Here is a 24,819-nt window from a genome sequence, read left to right on the forward strand (position 1 = left end):
CAGCAATCGTGCAGGAACTTTGAAGCAGCGCGCACAGACGTTCACGATGCATACTGGCAGGAAAGAATAGCGAGTGTCAAAACCGATGATCTTGTTGAGCGAGTGGATCGGGGCGATTCGAGAAAATCGTCGGTTCGCAATTTCTGTGTCGAGCAACTCGTTTCCCGATATTTCACGGTCAGCCCTCTATACCATCGTGAGTGAGAGACTCCAGTACCCGCAAGCTCTGTGCGAGATGGCTTCTCAAGATGCTAACTGACCATCACAAAACGCAGCGAAGCTGAAGGTATTTTTGAAGAAAGTGGTCACAAGGGGCGAGACATGGGTCCGTTTTGAAACTGAAGAAACAAAAAGAGCAATCCAAACGATGAATGCATTCTGATTACCCGCAAAGCAAAGAAGTTCAGGCAAACCCACTCCAGCAGGAAGCGTATGTCTACTGTGTTCTGGGACAGCAATGGTGTTCTCTTAGTGAAATTAATGAAACGTGGCCCAACCATCACTGCAACCTCGTACGGTGTGACTCTTGAATGTCTATGAAAGGCAATTCGGAACAAGCGAAAAGGAATGTTGCCATCAGGCATTGTCCTTCTTCGTGGCAATGCGCAGCCACCCAGTGCAGCTGCAACAACATTGCAACAGTGCTGCTGCAGCGTTTTGCGATGGGAAGTGTTTGATCACCCACCATGAAGCCCGTACTTGGCTCCCTCTGATAATCTTCTCTATGCTCACATGAAACGCCGGCTCGGAGGACAGGAGTCTGACTCGGACAACAAACTGCAGACCAGCGCACAGAATTGACTGAGAGGCGCAGCCTTTTATGACGAAAGTATAGGAAAGTTGGTACCACGCTACGACAAACCTCTCAATCGGAGCGGCGACTATGTAGAGATGTAGCTAGAAAGTGTATCTAAATGTTCCGAGTAAAACTGTTTTGATTTTCACTGTGGCTCTCATTTTGCGACCCCCATAAGACCCTGAAAAAAAAAAAGAATCGCAGTCGTAAAAGAAGAAAGTAAGCGATAAGCTGGAAACTGCCAGCGGAAGGGCCACAACTCCTGCTTAGTCTTCAGAAATAAAGACAAACATAGAAATGGAAGATAGGAAGAATAGAAGGAAGAAAGAACAAACTGACAGTTCTTAATTACTAAAGTAACACGATAAGAAATACTGTCCGGCAGTAGCAACGGGAAATAATCCCTGTAGGTCACACTGATTAGAGAACAATAGAAAAAAGCCAGGTTTTTTTTTTTCTTTCTCGCTTAAGAACATAAGGATTCCAGTCACGCTGAGGCTGTAGGAGTTGAGGAGGACTTCGGGATGAAAAACTTGGGAGGTTTATTTACATTATTTTCAGTGAGAGTCAATTAACAGTCTTAGATTCATTACGGGCCGGCAGCAACTCGGACGCTGCGGCCCGTCGCAAGAAGTTCGAAAGAGATGAATCAAGGAATGCTCTAGGAATGCTCAGGGAATGCTCTCTTGCTGCTCCCGGTCTGTGTCTTTTGGACCCTTCGGTGTCTCGAAGACACGTCACGTTCGGCCAATGGGCGAGCCCGCTCAGATGACGCCATTTTCGGCAAATCGGCGAGCCCGCTCAAGTGTCGTCATTTTCGGCCAATGGTAGGCGCCCGTGAGATGGTGTCATACCCGGCGAAGAGAGTCGCCGCTGGGTCCCCAATTGTCCAAGGGTTTACTTCTCCCTGCGGTCTTGCCTTGCTGACTTGCAATGCGCCGTCACAATAGCCAGGTGGGGCCGACGCTGCCAGGGCTTCGCGGTGCATTACAGCCGCCTTGCTTCGGGACTCACGTTACCTGGAACAGCGCCAGGCTCTCGCTTCACTTTCGGGAAGAGTCAAGCAGTGAATAGCTCCACCTGCGGCACACGAGGTGGGGGACGCCAACTCGTCTGCACGTGCCGCGCCTCGGGAATGTGGTATACGTGCTTCTGCACTCCTTAATTAGCTGTGGTGCGATTCGATGTGGTCTGGGGAACTCGAAGGAGGCTCAGGAAACAGTCCCGTATCTAACAAGGCGCAGAACCCCTAGGACACAGGCGTTTATCGAGGATCTGACACCGCACAAAAGGTGTGATGCACTCGACACACCTTTGCGCTTCCTGGTGTGTCCGCGTTCTTTTTTTCATTAATTTTTTTTATTGTGCAATAGATATATTCTCATATACCAACTGTCCCAATCTTAGTCATCGTTCTTCCAGTGGCTTAATCTTTTTTTTCTTGTTTGCTTCACAAGATACCCACAGGACTCGGCTGCAAACGCTTAGCCAAAGACCTCCCAATGCCACCGAACTTCTCGAACCTGGACCTCGAGTTTCACGTCGAAATGGCTTTCACCAACCCTTCGGTGCTGGGCCCGGACCACTACTTGTCACATTTAGAAGTAAGTCCGTATTGTCACGCTGGCTTGTTTTGCTTTTCTTTTTTATTATTCTTTCGCTTCTGACACATTGTCACCAATTATTCAGCTCTTACTCCTGCGCAAGACAAGTTCTCTTTATCCGATTCTTCCTGCGTCGCGAGTATTGGAGAAAATTCTAGTAAGGCCGGCATCGGAAATTGCGTCGTTCGGAGTTAGCGAACTCGTAACTGGGATATATAGGGTATCCCAGCTAACTTTAGCCAAGTTGTTCAATTGCAAAAGCAAGGTGCAGGACACCTCCGGAATAATTTGGACCACCAGGAGTTCTATAACGTGCACCTACATCTAAGTACACGGGTGTGTTGTCGCACTCCCCCCCCCCCCCCCCTTGTTGAAGTACGACCACCGTGGGCCGGGATGTTCGTTTCCGCCTTGCACTTTGTGAAATGAATATGGCAAGCTCAGTGCCAGTTTTAACCTAGTGCAAGATGACCCCAGGATTTCCCCTATACGTTTACGCCACGAGGACACAAACAGCTTATAGTGTATGTATAGCGTTCTGCTGCTTCTGCACGATGTCTCGGGTCAGATTCCCGGCTTCGTTGGCCGCATTCCAATAGTTGTGCATCGTGAAAGCGCTCTAGTATATCGTGATTTTGCAGTGCTTTAAAAGAACGTCGAGTTAACAAAACTATCCGGCGCACCTTGAAGTAAGACGTCTCTTTACGTCCAGATGGTATATTTGGGACGTGAAACTCTAGAATTCTTTTGTTTTCAAAGCTCCCGAGCGGAGCCTGGAAACGCCGTAAACTGATCACGGAGCCCCAACTCCCGTCAAATTAAGTATGGAGACTTGCAGGTCTACCAAGTCGCACTTCTGAATGTCTTTTTTTTTTTTTACAATGATGAAATAACGACAATTCTTCCTGCTTTTTTCTTTGTTTCCCAACAGGTAATCCGAGACGACAAGGACAGCATCCTGAGCGTAACCGGTGCAGACTGGACGTCGGCCGACACAGTCATTCACTCTCCCATCGTTAGCATGCAAAGGATATACGACTACGGCAACGGTAAAACACACTCACTCAAGGACAAAGCAAACGCTTCTGAGAGGTGTTCGAGAACTGCCGACGTCACTTGACGTAAATCTCGCCGCCCTTTCAAGGCGAAATAGCTTTCTTTGGTTCTTTCGCCCGTTCGCGGGGTGGTTTCTGACGGTCGGGCTTTCACAGCTGGTGCAGGAGCACCAGTGCAAAGAACATGGTATCTCGCGTACACTAGCTACGCGGTTCGTCACGTTCATCACGGGATGTCATATATTATCGCTCTTTCAGACGCACTCGCTGTCTGTACTTGCGCGGGGAGCACTGGGGGAGTCTGAAGGTTTACATGATGTTGTAGAGCGCTCAGGAAGAACAGCCCGCCTCCTCTGGCACCACCATCTACCTCTGTGACGGCTGCGGGAGAGGGGGACTGCAGTCGCCTTCCACCTCCGCGCTCACGTCGCTGGAGGCAAGGCACATATGTCGAATCAGCTTGTTCGGGTAGCCCACCAATTCTATTGCTACGTATGTGCCAGTTCGTGGCTCTCTTACTCTACGGAACCACGCGACGAAACAGCAAACGCTGTTTCCTAGCCACAATAAACATGCGCGTTTCAAGCCCATCGTTTCTTTAACGAAGCGAATAGCCTTTTAGAAGCGTTCAGCTATTCTCTCAGATTGACGACCATCGTCGATTGTCCCAGCAAAGAAATACGAATTTTTTTTTATTTTAATGGGCTCGATTTTTAGAATGTGAATGCTTATCGAGAGTGCGCGGAAATCTTGAAATCCAGGCTTCAAGACGAGTTCCCGCCGGTCCCTCGATCAGCGTCTTGCGTGGATATGAAAAAAGACAAGTCCACTTGTCGAAACGTTGGCTCCCGCTTTCACCTTGTTCTCGTTTTGCTCATCGCCTTGAATTTCCATCTCCCGCCTGTTTTCCCTGGACTGCATAGATATAGTCACACACACAAATCTCGCGTACTCTCGCCTGTAGCTGGTCACCAACGTTTGGTCACTGGTCGGCAGGTGAGATGACGCTTGAAAGTAAAATGTTGATAGCAACAGTGCTTTCTGTTTCGACCTCTCAAGTTTCTGTATACGTTACGAGTAGCGCAAGTTTCTGTGTGCGTTGTGTGCCAGAGCTCAGTACAATTGCAACATTCACGAATAGGTGATAATCCAACCGGTTCTTACAATATTTTTCAGCGTTCGGTGGTATTACTGCTTAGTCAGTTCTTAATATCTGCACACGCATAGTAGGCTTTCGTCACGTGCGTCTTGTGTCAGCTCTCGTGCAACCTTGCGCGAAACCATTACGTTGCAGGTCACGCCTACATGTACGTTGACAGCAGTGGAATGTATGGGTGCAAAGTGGAAGCGCAGGACAACGTCAGACCCATCATTCAGCTGCCGGACAAAAGCGAGATAAACATGATGGACACCATACTGCCAAATTACGACGTCCTCAAGAAGGCGAGCTACCTCGGCATTGTGAGTATTTCCAATACGAGCGGACACGTGAAACGTAGCAAACAAGCAGTTTGCCTCCTTAGAATTAAACCGCACGTTCGAGATAACGTCAACCCTGTAATGCCAAAGCACAGTCCCGCCTCAAGGGAAATCAGAACAACACAGTTCGCTTTTATTCTTGGACGTGGAGATTATACATTTGCGCAAAAAGAGTCAACGAAATGTTATTTTGAGTTACTTCATTAGGACATCAATTAATTAGCAGCTGCTTTCTTGAACTAATAATGTCAATCAATAAACCTCTTTGATGCCAACTTAGGTAACCAGGAATGTGACACTGGAAATGCGTCACTGGAAATGCGTCACTGAAAATGCGTCACTACAAATGCGTCACTACAAATGCGTCACTACAAATGCGTCACTGAAAATGCGCCACTGAAAATGCGCCACTGAAAATGTGCTACTGAAAATGTGGCAATAGAAATGTGCCTCTGGAAATGTGCCACTGGAAATGTGCCACTGGAAATGTGCCACTGGAAATGTGCCACTGGAAATGTGCCACTGGAAATGTGGCACTGGAAATGTGCGACTCTAAAATGACGAAAGTGATCCCTTAAACTTATCCCATGCTGAGTGAAATCAAGCCCACGTCACAAGGGTGTCTCAAGGACAGCAACGAGACGCATTTACTGACTGCTTCACAAGTGCACTGCGTTATCTTCCGCTTTCTCAAAGAACGCCTTTCACGCGAACACTTTTTGCCATATGCGCTGCGAACGCACTGGGTATACGTGCCACTCTTTAACGAACACCTCGCCAAATTGGTTCCCTGAGTGTCCGCCACTGAGTCTGCGGAAAGGGTGGAAAGTTTGTTGAACAGGGGTACACACCCTCTGGCACATAGCCAATGAGACAAGTTTGTGTTGATGAGGTTCCTCGAAGAACGCCACATACCCAGTTGCCAAAAATCGACATCGAAGTTGTTCGCGGAAGTGCGGCAGACGCCTAGTTCCACGCACCCAGTAGTCCAAGTTGGGATGAACGAGATTCATTGAACGGTGGCATTTAAGTAATAGCATATTCCGAGTAACAGACGTTGAGTGAGTGAGTGAATAAACTTTTATTCGCGGAAATAGTTAATGATGAGCGGTACATGTGCAATGCAGGTGACCCAAGTTAGCCCGATGATTGCTTTCGAACCGGGTTCCCTGATCACAGCAGCGCGATGCTGTGAATCACTAGACCATAGACCACCCAGTGATAAAGTTGGCGGGGAAACGGCAGAGACACAGGCAGAAAGACAGGAAGCCACACAGATAGACAGCTAGCGAAAAGTGCTTGAAGTGCCCTAATAATGCTAATCGCGATAAAATTATAATAGCATTAAAACGAGAACATGTTGTGCCCGGCCGTCCCACGTCTCCAATCACTGTATAGGTGCAACCTACTGTTTTAGCCGCAACGGTCAGGGATCAGTTCACCCAATCTACGACGCAATGAGACCACTGACACACACATATACCTCCGCTTACTATGAAGCGATAACCAGCTTCGTGACAAGATGCGATGAACGCTTCTTCCTGCGAATATGGGAGGTGGCGGGTTCGAACACCTAGCGATGTATATTGTGAACCCACTACCGGTGAAACCGTGATTACGTGCAGCTGTACTTGGCTTCTCTGCGTGGAGCGCGTGATCAGCCGCACGGCGAACTATCCCTGGAGGTAGTTGATGATAGTGGAGGCTGTTCGACACGGTGTCACTTTGATTCCGGCTGCGGAGTCGAATCTCGGCAGAACAACGTGCGTGGCATCAATATGGGCAGGAGAGACTTGGGGTGGGAAAAGGTGTTAAGGGTTTGGTGCCGCGCGAACGACGAACGTCTCCGTTGAGAAAAAAAAAAAGACACGCAACAACAATATAATTTGGCTCGCTGGTTCTCCCAAGCCCCGCCAGCGACACACAGGCCGAGTTTGCACGCAAACGATGCAAACACAGTCTGTTGTGGTGATTCAGCAAATGAACAACTACAGCCTTTTGTTTTAATGCGTTATGATAGGGTCCTCCATGCATTTCACGGATGCCATGTGTGTATGCATGCTTGTTTGTTTTGTGCAATTCGGGGGCCACGTGTCGGTTTCGCGGCAGCAGTGCTAGATGGCACCAAGTGTTCTTAAGGAAACGCGAAAGCGTAGTCCCGCTGCTGTTGCACGCCTTATACGTAACTCGTTCCGACGATTGCAATGCGTTTTGTCGCTAAATTGATTCAATGATAACGCAGTACCGCCGACCGTCATCGCAAGATGGGCTATGCCGCATTTTTATAACAGCAGAAGCTTTATAACTGTAGAAAAAAAAAGGGATTCACACAGAAACTTTTCTGGGAGTTGTTTAAGTATGCGCAAGCATTGTGCCACTTGCTCATCTCCGCGCAACCCGCTGGAACTAATAATGTCATAAAACTTGAGCCGGTCAGTACAAACGACAGCGCTGCAGCGACACATACGGGTGCCGGTGGCGGCAGCAGGTGCGCTGATGGCGTTCCGATCATTGTGAGCCGTCATCGCTCTTTGGCGCCTTAACCATCCGCGTCGAACCATTGACCAAATGTACTCGGGCGGCGGCTTCGTATGGCACTGCCGTGCAGGCCGTACCTTGAAAGCGATGCTCGATGCCGACAAAGAGTACCGACTGCTGATAGCTTCGCGCGCTGTGTTCTCGCCGCTTACTTGGCGTTGAAGGAGAGACGCGCGGACCGGTATCTCGAAAGCGATCTGCGAAAGTGCCAGAGGGAAGCATGAGCTCAGAGCTCCCTGAGCGCTGTGTTCTCGCCGCTTACTTGGCATTGAAGAGAGACGCGCGGGCCGTTATCTCGAAAGCGATCTGCGTAAGTGGCAGAGTGAAGCGTGGGCTCAGAGCTCCGTGAGCGCTGTGTTCTCGCCGCTTCGTCGGCGTTGAAGCGAGGGGCTGCGCGAAGGTGAATCCGCTCGCTCCTGCGGGCGCTGTCTCGAAAGCGGTCGTCTTACGGGACGGACGGATGGACGGTTTTCTCGTTCGCTAAGCATAGAAGTAAGCATTGAAATGCTTACGCATTTAAATCAAATGATACACGTCAACGGCGCGCTTCCGAAAAACTGCGATCAAGCCAAGTCTAGGTAAATTGTGGGACGTTGCTTCGACCCGCCTATTGGAGGAAAGCCCACAGTGGCCCGGAGAAAGTCCACAGTGGCCCGGAGTCATACAGGGATCCCACGCAAACAGCGCGACAAGAAATATTTTCAGTTACCGATTCATTAGTTGCTTTAAGTGCAACAGTTTTACGAAGGTGTTTATTTTATTAAGTGAAACCTACGTGGAACCAGATTAAGTGTTCCCGTGTGTACAGGAGTGTGATATATGACTACATCTATCGTATTTTCATTTCAATAATGAAAAAGGAAGACGTTTCTGATAGCGGAAGTTGTGTGGGAACGAAATTAAGAGTTTATACAATAGCTCGCAAGAAGTTCCACCGATGGAACAGCCGGCGCTCAAGGTGATTCATTTCACATAACTTCAGCTTAATAACACGCGAAACATTTTTGCAAACATCTTTCATTTAACGAAACTCGTGTGGCACGAAATTCAAGGAGTGTACGTTTTGTATTCACTGATAATTCATTGTCTTAACGATCTGTTTATCGTTTCGTTACCTCATTCATTCATTTCGAACAGCAAACTGTCCGTGGTATGCCCGTGCACACCTATGAGTTGGTAACGGATCCAATGCCAGTGGGAGGTGCCCACCTGACACACGCTGTTCTGATCTACAGCTTCCTTGCGGTGAGTTGGCGCGTACGCAATGCCTTCGAAGCCGATATCTCGTTTTCATCACGCCTAGTTGAAATTAAAGTCCCTTTATGAGCTTTAAAAGCTAAGTACCGAAAACGTCTCGGGCGCTGCGGACGCACTTTATTGTACAGCGACTACTTCCGGCTGGGAGCTGCTTCCGTCCGCCATGTTCTTCCTGGGCCAGTCCAGCTGCTGAGTTCGACAGCGCTAGCACGCTTGTTTTCTTGCTCGTGCAGTTGTGTCGGTTGCAAATGTTCAGCGAAGGTGACTTCTGTACATCTGTCGCTGTTTGCTGGAAGTAGGCGTAGCTTTCCATACGCTACTTGCTGCCTGCTGCTGCAGCAGCCGCAGCCGATATGCGCGCGAGGAGGCCCTAATATTGAACCCTGAACCCTTTTTTCTGAATTCGCCCGTGGTAAAATGTGACACTACATGGAATTTCAACTAAACAGTACTAAAGTTCGCGAGAAAAGTCTAAGAATAACTTGAGGCTAACTTCAATTTTGGCATGCTACAAACAAACAAACAAACCCCGCTCGTCCACATCTTGTCATTTGCAGGAGGGCCCAGTTATGGACTCGGCGGTCAACCAAAAGAACCTGCCGATACGAGTGGCCATGTACGCTTACGTTAGCAAGAAGACTGAGGTACGAAACTTTTAAGCGACTCGCTTTGCTAAGTGTTCCCGGTAAGCATGCAAATGACTAGTGCGCATGCGCGGCTAAAGGTTTCATATTATTGCGACAGATATTAACTCACGAAAAGGAAATGATATCAACTCGGATCACTGATGTGATCACTGATGATCACAAGACATATTCTCGTCTCATAGGCATCTCTGGAGCACACCAATCTCGTAACAGCGCGTTATATTAAGATGTTTCTTTGACTTACTTGGTTTTATATAATTTAGCCATTCGGCGTGTGACACTGACAATGCGTAACCATTCTTCGCTAAATCTTTAGAATGGATACGTTTTTTGCTTTCACACAACGGCAATAGAAGCTCGAATGTATTTACGCGCTCGCTTGCCAATGTGACACAAAGTACGTGGAAGTTTTGACCTTGGTGTTGCATAAACAACCAGAGCAAAAACATCACGCGCTGCATGGGATGAAAGTAAACACAATCGCGCTCATCGCCATTTACTACGTATAATTTATCTAACCACTTCGCTAAAGCAATGCTTCACACAGACTCCAATATGTGCGTTGAATCTACAGAATTTTTTTTTTCTTCGTGCTTCTTCATGCAGCCGTACTTCTACTTCTTCGCAAACATCCACGACATCACGACAGAGATGAGAGACTTGAACAAAAAGCTGAACGTGAAGAACTGCTACCCGGAGAACGAGTCTGAGTTCACCTGGGTTCAACTCGGCTTCCCAGGTACACCCTGTTATACAGTCAACCACAAAAGTTTACGAACCGCGGGATCTCAGAAAACGTTGAATTTCTGAGCAGCCTGCAGCAGTAGTCAGCAATACCGAACATCGCAAAGCTGTTCACATATACTGGCAGAGGCTCTAAATGCGAATGCCATCGGCTATGTTGTCAGGCTGCGCAGGCATCCATATTTTTCTCAGATCTTGTGCTCCGTGAAATTATGTGGTTGGCTGTACGAAAGTGTATCGAGCGGCCAGTCGCGCGGAAATTTCGCCTGTATTTGCGGGCTGCTTTCACGCTCGGAAGAACACTTTTATGCAGCACGTGTTGAGCAACAGAAAGCTGTATCGGGAGCTTTTCGTGTTGCTCTGCAATCTTCTCATTGACACGTTTCCATCTAACTATAATATTTGATAAGTTTATAAATAATAAAGGCTAATTACGTAGTTAGGCGGAATGCAAAATATAATCTGAGTATCTCCAAGCAACGGCAAACAAAATTACCTTGGTTCTGTCCAGCTACGTGGCATTTGCGTATATTTAAATCTTGGTGCATGGTAGTTGGGACACCCTGTATGTGAAGAAAAGTTTGTCACCAAACGCGTAAGCATTAAGAAAAATTTGGACATGGACGGAACGCGCACAGAAAGGATCAGCTATGGATTTGGCTGAATGAAAGCGATGATGGCTGTGAGCCTCATGAACGTATCACTAAACTGCTTACGCCTTGTCTTTTTTTTTTTGAATGCAGCTTTGTTTTTCTTCTTGTACATGTATGTGTGTTACACTGTCGAGTGATCTCCACGCTTGTATTATTTATTTTAAGTGTCGCTACGGTGGAGCAATTGCCGGCAGCAACTGCAAGGCTAATCCCACCAGTAGCCTACAACAACTCAACTCAATTCTGTCTTGTTTTGTTTTTTCACTGCGCACCACTTTTCACTGCAGTATCGAAGAACATGGTCCTATTTATAATAAACCGCGCCAACATCAAGCGCAGATTCATGGCCGAGCTCCAACGCATCACGCAACTCTCACCTCTCCGAACCCCTGACGTAACGGTGAGTTGCAACAAATTGTTGCCGAGTCACGTACTGTTCGCATCCATAACAGGACAGCCTGCAGTGACACGTGCGAATTTGAGACAGGCAGGAAACACGGCATCGCGTGCTTGCTTCGTTTGCCATTCGTCTAATGCCTTAACCGCAAAAAAAGAAAAGTATTCCGATTGCGGCATCCAAGAGAAAACTAAAGTTCTTTTGGAGTCAGCACCCAAATTATGAATCTAAAGATACTCCGCATATTTTCCCTCGTGTTCACCCTCATGCCTGGAGTCGCGATTCAGTATGGGCACCAACACCAGTGCTCGTGGTTGGAGGGGCTCCAAGACTGCGCAGCAGCGCCGAAATAGGAAAAAGGAAAGAACAGAACTACGCACAGTCCTAACTGCCGGCATTTATTAAGCCACTGTGCATTCTTGGAGCTCCTTCGATCACGGTGTTGAGGCTAATACTGAACGCGACTCTGCAAGTCACTTTTCTGCCACATTATCTATGTGCTACATTTACATTTACAAACACGATATTAAGGAAGGGCAGGACGTGGACGGACGTAGCGCAACGTCCGTCCACGTCCTGTCCTTCCTTAATATCGCTTGTGTAAAACTGAGCGCAATATAACCATGAACGTTCACCGACTAGCCCCCTTCATTGCTTTACTAAGTGCTACCGTGACTCAACCGAGGCGTAACTTGGGCAAAAAGATCCCCTGCGAGGCTAAGTCACTGCCAAAGATCGTTGTAGGGTACACGATCCCTCGGCGACGCGTTCATCCGGGTGTGAGCGTTGTGCGTTGGTGTACAGCACATCCGGGCCTTCACCGGAAGTGACGTGCGTCGAGCCCTTCGTGTCTAAAAACAAAACGCTCGAACGCATGCTTTCTTTCTTTCTTTCTTTTTTTGAGAACGCCCAGCTTTAAACAATTGTCGCTTCTATGCTGCGCAGCAAGTTGCAGCAGCTTCATCTTTCTCGAACTTCGCTCAAAGATGGCTCGTTTTTCGATAGGTCGTGCTTCAACCCCACACGAGGTTTCACAAAGCTGTGCTAGAATTCTTGTCAACAACGGGACTCTACTGTACTCTCGAGTGCTCACGTTCTGCGTGTGGAGATGGGTGGCCGTGAGACAGGATAAAATTACCACCCTGTTTCTCTTTATCTCTGTGTATAGCGTATATGATGGCAGGATTATTAATACTTTGAACACGTGCTTCAAGGAACAGGCTTAACTAATACAGTGTCGCCGCATTGTGCCAAACAAAGCAATGCGTCCTGCTATAACTGGCTAACTATTGTGTGACATTGGAAGCGTTTATGTTGCGTGCAGGATGCAGGAAAGGAAGAGAGAGAAATGAAATTATATTAAAAAAGCAGGGAGGTTGATTAGAAGAGAGATATCCGGTTTTCTACCCTACATTGGTAGAGGAGGCAAAGTAGAGAAAGAGATATCGCTGGTGCAGGAGAATCGCCGCCACCAATGCCAAACTCTTTTGGGCTTTTCCAGATTGACTTCACCGAAAACATGGTCTACATCACGGTGCTCGTTCTGGGACATCCCGCGATTTCAGGTGTGCATTGCGCTATCGAAATAGTTTACCTCCGCAGAAAACGTGTGCGTTTTGCTCGTCGAAATTGCGTTTTGTTGTCTACCGTACAATAATAGCAAGAGTGCGATTTCTCCCATCCGCAACAACCCAGGAAAGCCTGTTGAATCAAATCGAGTTCAATCAATTTAAAGGCAACGTTCCTTCTTGCATTCATCGCAGCGCTAATAAAGGCAACACAAAACGGCTTATTGCAAGTTAAATTTATTATTTGCTTTTGTGTGAAATTTACCACCGCATTCCACGGAACGGCCTAAACCATTGATCGGCCTTACAAATCGTTGCACGCGATACTGGGTCCCATTTTTACATCTTACTATGTTTTCCGTTGCTAACGAACTATTTGTGCTTTAACAAGTTGTGATGTAAAAAACCTCGAACGTCTGCAGGAGCCATTTGATGCTCCTTCGTACAGCTCGCACAGGTTTAGTAAACTTGATGAGTGTTTTCTCTTCCCCATCAACGTCCTCAAACAAAAACTCCAATGCAGTCGAAAGTGCATAATTCTATGCCATGCAGCTGACTACAAGGAGATCCAGAACAAGAAAATCATGGAACCAGATTGGTCCGAGGGTGTCATCACTCAGAACGACTGCCTCAAAACGTGTTCTTCGAAGCAATATAAGGACTGCAGGTGAGACGAAATCCCCGGACCTCTCATTTCCTAGTGATAATCGAGTCAGCAAATTGGGAAAAAAAGACGCAGCTTGTTAGATTTTTAACGAGGTCACGGAACAATTTTTATCGAGATTTCAAATTGACGCGTCTACGGATGCGGAAACATCGCTCCTTGAATCTCGTACAGCAAACTTTTTCGAGAAGCTTTACAGCAGCCAAAGCGATGAACAATAAAACTTCCTAGTGGCTTTCTTTAAAAAAATGAAAATATCATGTTATCTTGAAGTGTGAAGTCTATTGTTTCAGGCAATACAATGCTATTGCCCCTGAGCCAAGGCTAAATGAGAAACTAGTCTTGTGACTGGTTTTCGAGCTTCGTATGGCGTGCCAGCAGCAGTGATTCGTGATAAACTATACAATGATGAAACATCCGCATATATATCAGACGGAAGTATGACAAGTTACACGCAAAAAACTTCACAACTTAAGAATTGTTCAGGGAGAAATTATTATTATATATATATATATATATATATATATATATATATATATATATATATATATATATATATATATATATATCCGATCGCACTACATATCGAAGCAAAATGCGTCATGTAACATGAGAGATAAACTATCGTGAAGTTGTAATACAGTGTATGCGACGAGCGGATTATCGGCACGTAAATATGTAAGTTTATTCCAAGACTCTGCTTTTTATCGCAGCCAATGAGTTTCAAGCCGGAAGAATCGCGCGTCCGTTCATTTATTTACGCGCGTCTACAACCGTGTTCGCGGTGTAAATATTCTACTATACTAACTGCAATCAACCATCCAGGTGTCAGCAACTGTGGTGCTGGCTTTACAGGGACATATCATTTTCAATGACAGTAACATTCTTGGCCATGTCAGACCAGTTTCCTTTCCCGAAATCGAGCCATCCCACCAGTAATGTGGGCCGATCCCGAAAGTAGTAACAGTCTAAGAATGTGCGCCATTCACGTGGGTACGCACCGCTCGGTATGTGCTGTTCTTCAGTGAACATATTAACGCTGAGCTGGGTCACTGGTTACGTGCCACTGAGTATGCATGGACTTCACGGCAGCGCAGTCCAGAAGGTACAGAGGGAACCGCGGGAGAGGAGCCCGGTGTCAGCAGGCGCCTCATGCGTGACTCGTTTCGGTTATTTACAGGCATCGTTGAGTATTAATGCAATTTCTATAAGACCACATGCGTCAGCGATCTCACTAATAATATCCTTCTTTGCTTCCCTCCTCTCTCCCTGTCATCTTTGTTTTCCCCTTTCCCATCCACCCGGTGTAGGGTAGCCAACCGGACGTTATTCTGGTTAACCTCCCTGCCGTCTGCTTTTCTCTTTCCCTTTACCGGCATCCTTAACTAGATTCCGCACTGAACAGTCACACGGTGATACTACAACTTGCTTCTAGTATTTGTAAATATTAACGCTCGTATATCGCGCGTTATACTTTTTTTTGTATTTCGTGCGTGCATTATTTTCATTCTTTGCAATTCCTCATCTGTTTATACGCTCATCGTAGTCTACATCACGGCCCCTTTTGTGTGTGTTTTCGACTTTGTTTACAAACATTGTGGCGCAACTTGCATTTGCCTTTTACGTTACGATTTTTTATGTTGATCGGTGTAGAGGACAATGCTGTGGATTGGCGACTCCATGACGCGGTTTCTTCTCATCTTCTATATATATATATATATATATATATATAGTTTTAGCAACGAAGGTGCAGACTTACGAAAATTGCATCTTTAATGTTTTTTACGTTTCGGCCGTGCCACGGCCGTGAAAAACTCCGTGAAAGAACAAACTTTCCAAGGGTGGGAACCTGCGGAAAGTTGTTTTTTTATCCACTTTAATTTCCATTAATTAATCGTTTCTTTATTTCATTTATTAAGCACAATTTATTTCCCCAGTGTTGTCCTTGGTGTCAGTGTTCCTTGCCTTCTTATGATATGACTAATAAAAATCGGGCCCCTCGGTTAACCCCCTTTCTTCTCGTTAAATATATATATATATATATATATATATATATTACTTGGCTAATTATCGTAGCTGAGTTCCGCCCGATTTTTTCTTTTCACAAAGAGACAATGGTGCGCTCTCACCACGCAGTAATTAATATATCGATTGATTGAAATTTGAAAATGTTGGCAATTATTGTACCGTCGACTTCTTCGCGAACAATTAATTACGCAGTATGGTCAAATGGCCACAAAACTTTCAGAGCGAAAAGTTACATTTAGAAAGTGCCTCCCCCCCCCTAGACAGTCGACATAAGATAAGTTACAGCGATGCGGCATGTTCCGCAGTTTGTGTAATCAGGCACGAGCCAGTCAAACGAGTCCGTTCAATAATACGAAAAAAATAAAAGACAGTAAATCGTCAATGCGTAACCAGTGGGAAGCATCCACATTGCTGCAAGTTCCAAGGAGCCGCGTTTGCGTTCTTTTTCAGCGCGATATCGTACTGCGGATCGTTCTGTTCCACAACGACGAAGAAAGATGTGGAGTCGGCCGGTGTTCTAGAGAACTCTGTGGAATGTAACACCTACGTGAGTAAGTAACGTTCATTTCTCCCACCTTTGCCTCCTGCATTATCCTAATTTATTTCACAGCGCCGGGGGACGCGAAGCTAAGATTACAATTGCTACGCCTGTTGCAACCAAAAAAGGCTCGTGACTACGTTTACCTGTGCGAACAAGACTACATATGGCGCTGCAGACAATATTTATTTATTTATTTATTTATTTATTTATTTATTTATTTATTTATTTATTTATTTATTTATTTATTTATCATTGATTCACTTGCTCACTTACTCTGAGCACCGAAGCAACGCTGGCAATAAAACAATGAACCTAATACGGTACTCTGGATTATTTCTACCTCCTAAGGGTATTTTTTTCTTTCTTTTTTTTTTACACATGCCTGAATGCAAGCCTTTTTCCATTGCGACCTCATTGCAATGCGACCAGCATGGCTGGGAATAAAACCGGCGACGAGATGCTCAGTTATTTGTGTGACTTGTGTGTCTGGTATCGCTTAAATATTTCATGCATGACTTTTTTTTTTTGCTATTTATCGCACATCTTCCAAAGGCCCCCTAAGACTCTAAATCCTTTCCGCGTTTGAGTAATCGGTATTGGTTCAGTACTGGTCAGAATTTCAAGCGCATTTGAGCATATAGGCTTCCTCACAATTGATGCCGAGCTGAAACACATTGATCGGGCCGCCAGTTCGATAAAATTTGAAAAGAAACAACTTTGGCAACTCTAGCACCTTACTTGCTAAAGCAAGTAAGATGCAAGGTGCTTGCGAGGGGAAAAATAAGGTAGTCGAATGTGCTTGAGTTAGGTGTTTGAAAGGCCCTCGAGTTCGTGCTTGCACTGGCTCCCTGAGCATCTTTGCCTGAAGCCCCTTGTGTGTCATATGTGCCTCCGAGATGGGTACCTGTTGCGAGATAGTCGAGATCAGCCTTAACCACAGTTTTACCACCCAAAAGGAGCCCGATAGCAAGGAGCTGAAATGTAATGCTTTAATTTCCATGTTCGCAAACAAAAAAAAAGCTGCCTCGTTTCTTTTCAGAGACGGAGCGCTCTCGGAAAAGGAACGTCGTCTTGACCCGCGATGCAATCGCGGCCCTCGAAGACTCCCTGTTAAACAGCGACTTCAAGTTTATCGTCCAGCACCTCGGAACAAGTCTAGCGGTGCGGTAACCCTTGGCTTGTTGGCAAACTAGGGATTAAAGAAATTGTATCTGGTCTGAAAAAGTAATTATCAACAATGTAACTAAACGCATAAAGCTTCCTACAAAGATCACTAGAGGAGAGAGATAAAAAGAAATAAGTCATAAAGAAAAGGTAGGGACGTTAACTAGGCTGAGCCCGGCAGGCTACCCTACACTGGGGAAGTGGGAAAGTGGATTGAAAGAGGAGAAGGAAGAAAGAAGGGGGAACCCTGGGGGCTAGTGTCTATGGTAGCTTCGTCCTTTTGGCTTCAAACGGCATTGCGACTTTGCAAATTGATCACTTCCAACTAAATTTTCCTGATATAAATATTCAACGATTCCCAATGATTATGCATGAGCGCGGAACCTTGTTCCCTACATGCGTTAGGAAAAGAAATATCTCTCGAAAATTCAGAGGGATAAATGCTGATAAAGCGCAATAACGCCACAAGAACGCCTGAAGTCGCAAAGACGAAGGTCACAGAAATCCATGTACAAACTTCCATTACCTATAGTAGATTAACGATCTCAACGCCAGGACGCTCTAGTTCTCTGTAGTAATTTTAGTAGGAAACTCCACGGGTGACGGGTCACGCCTTTTTACATACACGCCGAAAAGGTCACCGGTTAAAACAACCGGAGACGAAGCCCAGAAGGAAGGAAAACTTGCAGACGCTCGAGCAAGTCACAAAATTCGTCGAAGCACTCGCTGTCCACTTTTACTTGCCATATAGCAAGTCACACATAGTGTTTGCACTGGTTCGTCAAGCATCTTATCTGAAGCCTCTTGTCTGTCATATAAGTAACCACTCGAAAATTTTCACTAGCGATAGCAAGTTTTAAAACATTTTGTCTCATTTCAGTTTGCCACACTTGTTGCCGAAACTATCGAGTACTCCACTGGGGGACTCCGTGACGTCATCGGAGAGAAAGATCCGGACCTCAGGCATTTCCACCAGCAGGGTGAGACCACGGGCTTCCTATTTTCTTTTCTTTCCTGATCAGCAGTAGCTGCTAAGCACGTACCGAAAGAAAAGAACATGTCATTTCATTTTATGTAAGTTTTGCTCTTCAATGGAAAACACATTTTGGAAAAACCTTTCTGAAAAGCTTGGCTGGAACTTGACTCTACCGCTGCTCACTTCCTTTGGTGCTCCCACTCTGTGTTTTAACCACAGGAGCGTTTCTGGTGGCATCTTCAATTTTCTGTGTCAGACACAAATGTAAGAACATCCTTTCGTTTTTGGGTAATCTGACCTACTTACATAATATTTGCTTGTTACGCTTCGTATTTGCATCAGTTATCCTTTAATTTCACAATTTGCAATCGGACTAATTTCCCTCTTTTATTTTATTGCGCTCGCGCCGCCTAATTCACAGCCCATCACCCAGAGAGGGTTCCGCCATTTTTCTAAACAATCAACCAATGAACGACCAGCAAACGGAAAATGGGACCAACTGTCGCACTAAACGACCCCGCTTGCTTGCTCGACCAGCGACGCGACACGTACAAATTTATTACGTGTAAAAGGAAATTGAATAGTGGCCCATAAATGAAAAGGTCATTTGAAATCCATGGCCTCACACAGAGTTCCTTTACTACTTATCAGTTGAAACAACAAGGCTCGACTATGCACCGACCGTCTTAAACACGAAAGGCTTCAAAATTCTAGCCTTCATTTTCTCCACTATATTTGTCAATCCCTCACCGCCGAATCAAGAAAAGAAAAATTGAGGCTTGAAAGAATAATTCACCAAACTAAACTAATATAGGCATGCTTTTTGATGTCCCTCAAAGCCCTCGGCGTCCTATTGTATTTCGTGCTTTATCACGACCCTTCCATAACCGCAGGCCTGTACCTGCCGAAGGACTTCAATGAATACGGCGTGGGCGCGCGACTGCAAACGAGCGCGTCCTACGGCATGCACGTGGGCTCGTTCGCGGCGCAGGACTGCGCCGACATCTGCCGCGACCGCGAGGACTGCTTCGCCTTCTCGACGTGTCTGGTCAGCAAGCAGTGCGTCATCAGCACCGAGGCCAGAAAGCCCACGCATCAGGAGACGGAGGTCCAGTCAGACTGCACTGTGTTCACTAGTGAGTAGTACCGCCTCATCATCATTACATGACTATCAACATCATTAGCAGCAGCAGAGCAAGTCAGACGGCACTATGCTGGCTAGTCGGTAGCACAACCTCGTCATCATTTTCTTCACCAGCAGCAGCAGAAATTTATTCACACTGTACTATGTTCACTAGTGAGTAGAACCGCCTCATCATCATCATCATTAGCAACAGCAGATCTAGTCGGACGGCACTGTGTTCACTAGTGAGTAGCACAGCCACATCATCATCATCACCATTTTCATCATCAGCAGCACCAGAAAGTTTATTCACTGCACGCTGTCCACAAGTGAGTAGCATCACATCATCGCTCTCATCATCATTAGCAACAGCAGATCCAGTCGGGTGGCACTGTATTCACTAGTGAGTAACACAGTCTCATCATCATTTTCATCAGCAGCAGCAGCAGAAAGTCTATTCACTGTACGCTGTAATGAGTAGCATCACCTTATCATCATCATCATTGCCATCATCATTAGCAGTTTGCAAGGCATATCGACTTAGAACGACTTTTGAAGATGGCATGGGTTTCATATATGCGCCGTCAAACTCGCGGTAAAAACTCACTGTTCTTCCACTTACTTTTTAAAGAAAACACTGTTTTAAGCGTTGAAAGCGCAAAACATTGAAGAGGACACTTTGAAAATGAATATCGCGAAACTAGCCTAGTCCTGAAAATGCGTTCCAAGTCAATATAGCGGGTTACTAAAATGAAAATGAATATTGCTATCTGTGTTTGAAAATGAATATCGCGAAACTAGCCTAGTCCTGAAAATGCGTTCCAAGTCAATATAGCGTGTTACTCCCAAGCTACAATTCGTTGGTTGATATATGTGCCGTAAAGTAATTAATGGAAACGTTAATTGGCATAATTGTGCGAATTATCCTATTAAGTGTTTTGATTCCTCGTAGAAGTAATGGCCGCCTCGTCCAGGGTTAGAATCGTACTATCTGCCACAGGCAACCTTCGTGCAGCTAAAGAAAAGCACCTCGTATGTCCGATAAACACTGATAAACACTGATAAACACTGATAAACACTGATAAACACTGATAAACACTGATAAACACTGATAAACACTGATAAAAGAGAGAGGGGGCACGAGGGACACACAGGGACCCACGGTCAGGTACCCCTCCCCCCCCTTTTCTTTTAGATCCCACCTGTTATTCTGTCATTTCAATGTCTGTCTATATTTTGTTATTTACAAATTTTGTCGCACGTATCGCCATCACGTGCAGGTGATGATACCTGAACCAAACAGATTTGCAGACGACGCTCGCATTCGCACTTAAATTTCTTGCAGAGAAAGTTTTCAGAAGCTACAAGATCGCGGCCATGCAGTCGTGTAAAAAAAACACGAATGTGAACGGCATAAAAACACAAAAAAGTTTAAGAGGAAGCGTTAGCTTAACGCCAGCCCCCATTTTCCTATTCAAATACGTGTGCAACACAGACGTGCTCTCACCAAACAACTGCTCCACCAATCTGAATGAAATTTGCCGCATTTGAGCGAGAAAGCTAAATTTCCCCGCTGAAAAAAGCAGAACTTTAATTTAGGAGTTCCATTTTTTTTAATTGCGGTAGATTGACAAGTTTTCACAGAATCAAAGCACGAAGTTTACAAATCCCTACCTATGCACCAAGAACAGATACCGCAGTTGCGCTGACTGCATCTGTCAAGGTACCTCAAGCATTATTTTTTTATCTAGGCTTACATCTTACGTGAAATATATTATGATGTTTATGAGAGTTTTTCTGTAAAAGTCATATAGTCACAAAAGAGGCATATTTCAGTGTCGCGTGCAATATATCAGTGATGCCCGCCTTAGTTCCATCATTACATGCAGTTAACAGAATGTGACGTTGTGACCACTGCTGAGGTAAAGATTAGTAAACTTGATGCTTCAGTTGTTTGTTGCTGTTATTTCATTTTGCAATATACAACCTCCGTGGGAAAGCTTTCTTGTACAAGAATGAACATAAGACGTTCCGACTTTTTTAATGTTCCAGTATTTTATGCGATTGGAGTCTGTGTTTTTACGGAACTATGCCATGATCATCCTCGACCAGACAAGCTTTCATCGGACCCTAGATCTCAGGCCAGAAAATAACAAAATAGGAGATAAACGCGCTAAAGCACTGAAAATCTACCGAATGAATTAGTCAGCAGACATAAGTAAAGACATAATTACAGCGCTAGCGAACGACGAAACACAAATTGACACGAAATTCGGAGGACTCCCAGCGCTGGCATATCGCGTAAGCTTTTGTTCTCTTTTTCTTAGCGCTGTAACTACGTTTCACGGTGTCATGGCAACGAACAAGCTGGCAGCTTTCAGCTCTAGTAACTGTCGGGAGACGATAAACAAATCAGTCAGTGAAACTTTGCCGTCCTGGCGCTGGCACTTCGTGTAAACTTCTGCATCTTTTTAATGCGAAAACATTATATATCCCCTTGACCGAAAATACGTCGTAGACGGCGTGACCGAAAGATGGTACCAAAAATGGCCGATGGCGCGAAGTATAAAAACACGTCCAAAAATTCTCGGACTGACATCATATTTCTCAGGGAGGTTCCTGCAAACAAAGTAAATTAATGGCTTTGAAAATAAAATTTGGTAAATTTAGGTCTGGGTGGGAATCGAACCCGGGCCTCCGGTGTGCGAGGCGAGAACGCTTGCCATACGCCACGGCGGCTCAAAGGTTCTGGCCGATGCCTAGTGCGTCATTGTACACGTCACGTCGCAGCCGTCTGGCTGACTAAAGGTGCGGTCTAGTGCGTGCGTCATAGGGCACGTGGCGGCGCAGCCAATGGGGAAGAGGTGGCGCCACGTCATAAGTGTATAACAGGAGCGCGTTCATGGCGTTCCGCGGTCTAAAAACGGTTTAATGCTTTCGCATTCCCACACGTAAGCAGTCTGAAGTATCTATATGGTATGGAGAACTTTATTGGGTCCTGAAGGTCAACCATACGTTGACGCGGGCCGCTCTGTAATGATGTTTCGTAATGCAAGTAGCCAACTCTCCCAGCTTTCGGCAATAATACAACAGTCAGCAGACGACAAACAAATCAGTCAGTCAGAGTGAAGCCTTGTTTTGTTTTTGTTTTTCCCCTCAGAGAGCTTCCAGAGCCGTTTTGAGTAGCCAACTCTCCCAGCTTTCAGCAATAATACAACAATCAGCAGACGACAAACAAATCAGTCAGAGTGAAGCCTTGTTTTGTTTTTGTTTTTCCACTCAGAGAGCTTCCAGAGCCGTTTTGAGTAGCCGACTCTCCCAGCTTTCAGCAATAATACAACAGTCAGCAGACGACAAACAAATCAGCCAGTCAGAGTGAAGCCTTGTTTTGTTTGTGTTTTTCCACTCAGAGAGCTTCCAGAGCCGTTTTGAGGAATTGCCGGGCATCTGCTACTCGTTCGCGGCGCGCAAGTACGTGAACGTGAGCCAGCCGGCCGAGTGCGCCGCCATGTGCCTGAACGAGAAGGAGTTCGTCTGCAAGGCGTTCGACTTCTGCACGATGTCGCGCAAGGGCAAGCCCGTCTGCCGCCTGCAGGACAAGCACATCCTCGAGGTCAGCGACCCGGCCGACCTCGACCGAAGCGACGCGGAGAAGTGCAGCCATTACACGCGTGAGTCCCGATTCCTGCTCATTTCCCGCCACCCCCAAACAACCACTGGTACCACCACCACTGCCATCACAATCACCGGTAGCGGTGGCTCACTGGCTGTGGCGATCTGCTGCTGAACAAGAGGTCATGGACTCGACTCCCGGCCGTGGCAGTCGCATTCCGATGGGGGCGGAATTTGAAAAAGAAAAAATGGGCTCGTGTCTAGATTTAATTTAGGTGCACCTTAGGGAGAACCTCGGGTGTTCAGAAATTCATTCGAAGCCCTCTACAGCGGGGTCTCTCAAAGCCTGAGGATGACTGTGCTGTGAAGTGTACACGTACGCATTACACAGAAAGAGTATGTTGTGCAACCCTCATCATCTTCACCGTACCACCACCCTCCATCCTCTTCGCATTCTCTCTCTCTTATTCCTAAAACCTCTTCCCCAGCGTGGAATAGCAGGCTAAAGGCACTTCACTTAGGCCGACCTCTCCACCTTTCCGCCATTAAATATTCTCTCTCTCTCTCTCTCTCTCTCTCTCTCTCTCTCTCTCTCTCTCTCTCTCTCTCTCTCTCATCCGTGGCATGCTATTATCCCGAAACCTGACAAAAGCTTGTCCTAATTCCTAATCAGCTTTAAAGGACTCAGTCGCCAACATGTTTTTACTTCCTTCGACAGAATAAACTCGCGTCCTGCTTGCGCTGCCACGCGGATTGTGTGCTGTCATCTATCAGAAGCACCATAAACCACAGACACGAAGCCAGTTCGTCCGTGGCACTGGTAGAAAATGAAAAGTGTCGTCGACGAGCTGAGCTCGTTCGTGACACGTAAGGGGTTAAACCCGACTAATTTACCAATCCTAACATCAGCACCGTGATTTTTTATTATGGATACTACAAGCCGCAGACGTCTCCAGCAAAATTCCAACTTAGTCCTCCGTCAACTTAATCCGCCAGTATGCCCGCAGTAACGAAGAGAGAATGGGTGCCACAGCTTTGGCAGGAAGGGGTTAGACCATAGTCGTATGCAAAGCCTAGGCATTACGACACCGGAAATATGCGTGAACACCACGAGCATGCCACAAGTTAGGTGAAGCTTTAAAAGCTAACGCGAATCTTATGAAAAAACATCTTAGGCGTATTAAGTATATTGCGCTTCTAGAATACAAAAAAGACACTCTTGTCGTGAGAGGAGGCGCGGCAATCCAAAAAAAAAAAGATGCAAGGGCGAAGGTAAAGGTGGCCCAGACGCCGCCTGGAAAGTATCGCACCAACTGCTCGGCTATAGTTTCGTATTGTTAATGATGAACTACAGTGTATCTTCAAGAAGCCAAACGCTTAAATTGTAGGGTTTCTGAAGCTTTACTGTCACCGAAATTGCCCAAATAAGAGCAGACACATTGACATCCACGACGTCACTTCGAGGCTCCAGCACTGGGGATTATGTGCAAAATTAAAAATAAATTATGTTCCTCCTTGATTTTTCTCTTTTAGTAATGAACCCCTCTCACCACGAAATGAACGAAAATGCAATTTTGAGGGAACACATTATCACTCCGAAACTGATTTGGAGGTATTACAAGGTTATGTACCGCTTCTAATACAACCGCGTACGTGTGTGCCCTGGGGTTTCGCAGGCAAGCACATCAGCGACTACCGCAAGGACCGTCTGGTCCGCCTGCTGGGCACCCCGCGCACGGTGATCAAGAAGGTGTCCGAGGCGGAGTGCGCGCGCCAGTGTTGGGAAGCGAGCTTCCGCTGCGACAGGTTCGACCACTGCGCCGGCAAGCGGGAGCTGGGAAAGGGCGACTGCCTGCTCTACGACGGCGACCAGGGACCCTACGGGACCGTCATGTCGCCCGTCTGCAACTCCTACACGTACACGGGAAACTGTGAGTGTCCGAACAGCGTCGAATGTCCGGACAGCGTCGAAT

General features: G+C 46.2%; 1 protein-coding gene across 1 annotated transcript in view; it reads left to right on the forward strand.

The window, feature by feature from the left end:
- Positions 1-24,819, forward strand: part of LOC142557451 (uncharacterized) — a 43,927-nt gene that overhangs the window by 16,072 nt on the left and 3,036 nt on the right. Inside the window, exons 8-22 of the mRNA XM_075669301.1 lie at positions 2,254-2,400; positions 3,332-3,449; positions 4,750-4,916; positions 8,610-8,717; positions 9,287-9,373; positions 9,983-10,115; positions 11,061-11,173; positions 12,672-12,735; positions 13,291-13,405; positions 15,881-15,981; positions 17,011-17,132; positions 18,016-18,115; positions 19,005-19,247; positions 22,645-22,905; positions 24,523-24,777. Of these exons, the coding sequence (XP_075525416.1) occupies positions 2,254-2,400; positions 3,332-3,449; positions 4,750-4,916; positions 8,610-8,717; positions 9,287-9,373; positions 9,983-10,115; positions 11,061-11,173; positions 12,672-12,735; positions 13,291-13,405; positions 15,881-15,981; positions 17,011-17,132; positions 18,016-18,115; positions 19,005-19,247; positions 22,645-22,905; positions 24,523-24,777 (2,134 nt within the window). The remainder of the gene's footprint in view (positions 1-2,253; positions 2,401-3,331; positions 3,450-4,749; positions 4,917-8,609; positions 8,718-9,286; positions 9,374-9,982; positions 10,116-11,060; positions 11,174-12,671; positions 12,736-13,290; positions 13,406-15,880; positions 15,982-17,010; positions 17,133-18,015; positions 18,116-19,004; positions 19,248-22,644; positions 22,906-24,522; positions 24,778-24,819) is intronic.

This window comes from Dermacentor variabilis, chromosome 9 (genome assembly GCF_050947875.1).
Source record: "Dermacentor variabilis isolate Ectoservices chromosome 9, ASM5094787v1, whole genome shotgun sequence".
In the NCBI taxonomy this organism is placed as follows: domain Eukaryota; kingdom Metazoa; phylum Arthropoda; class Arachnida; order Ixodida; family Ixodidae; genus Dermacentor; species Dermacentor variabilis.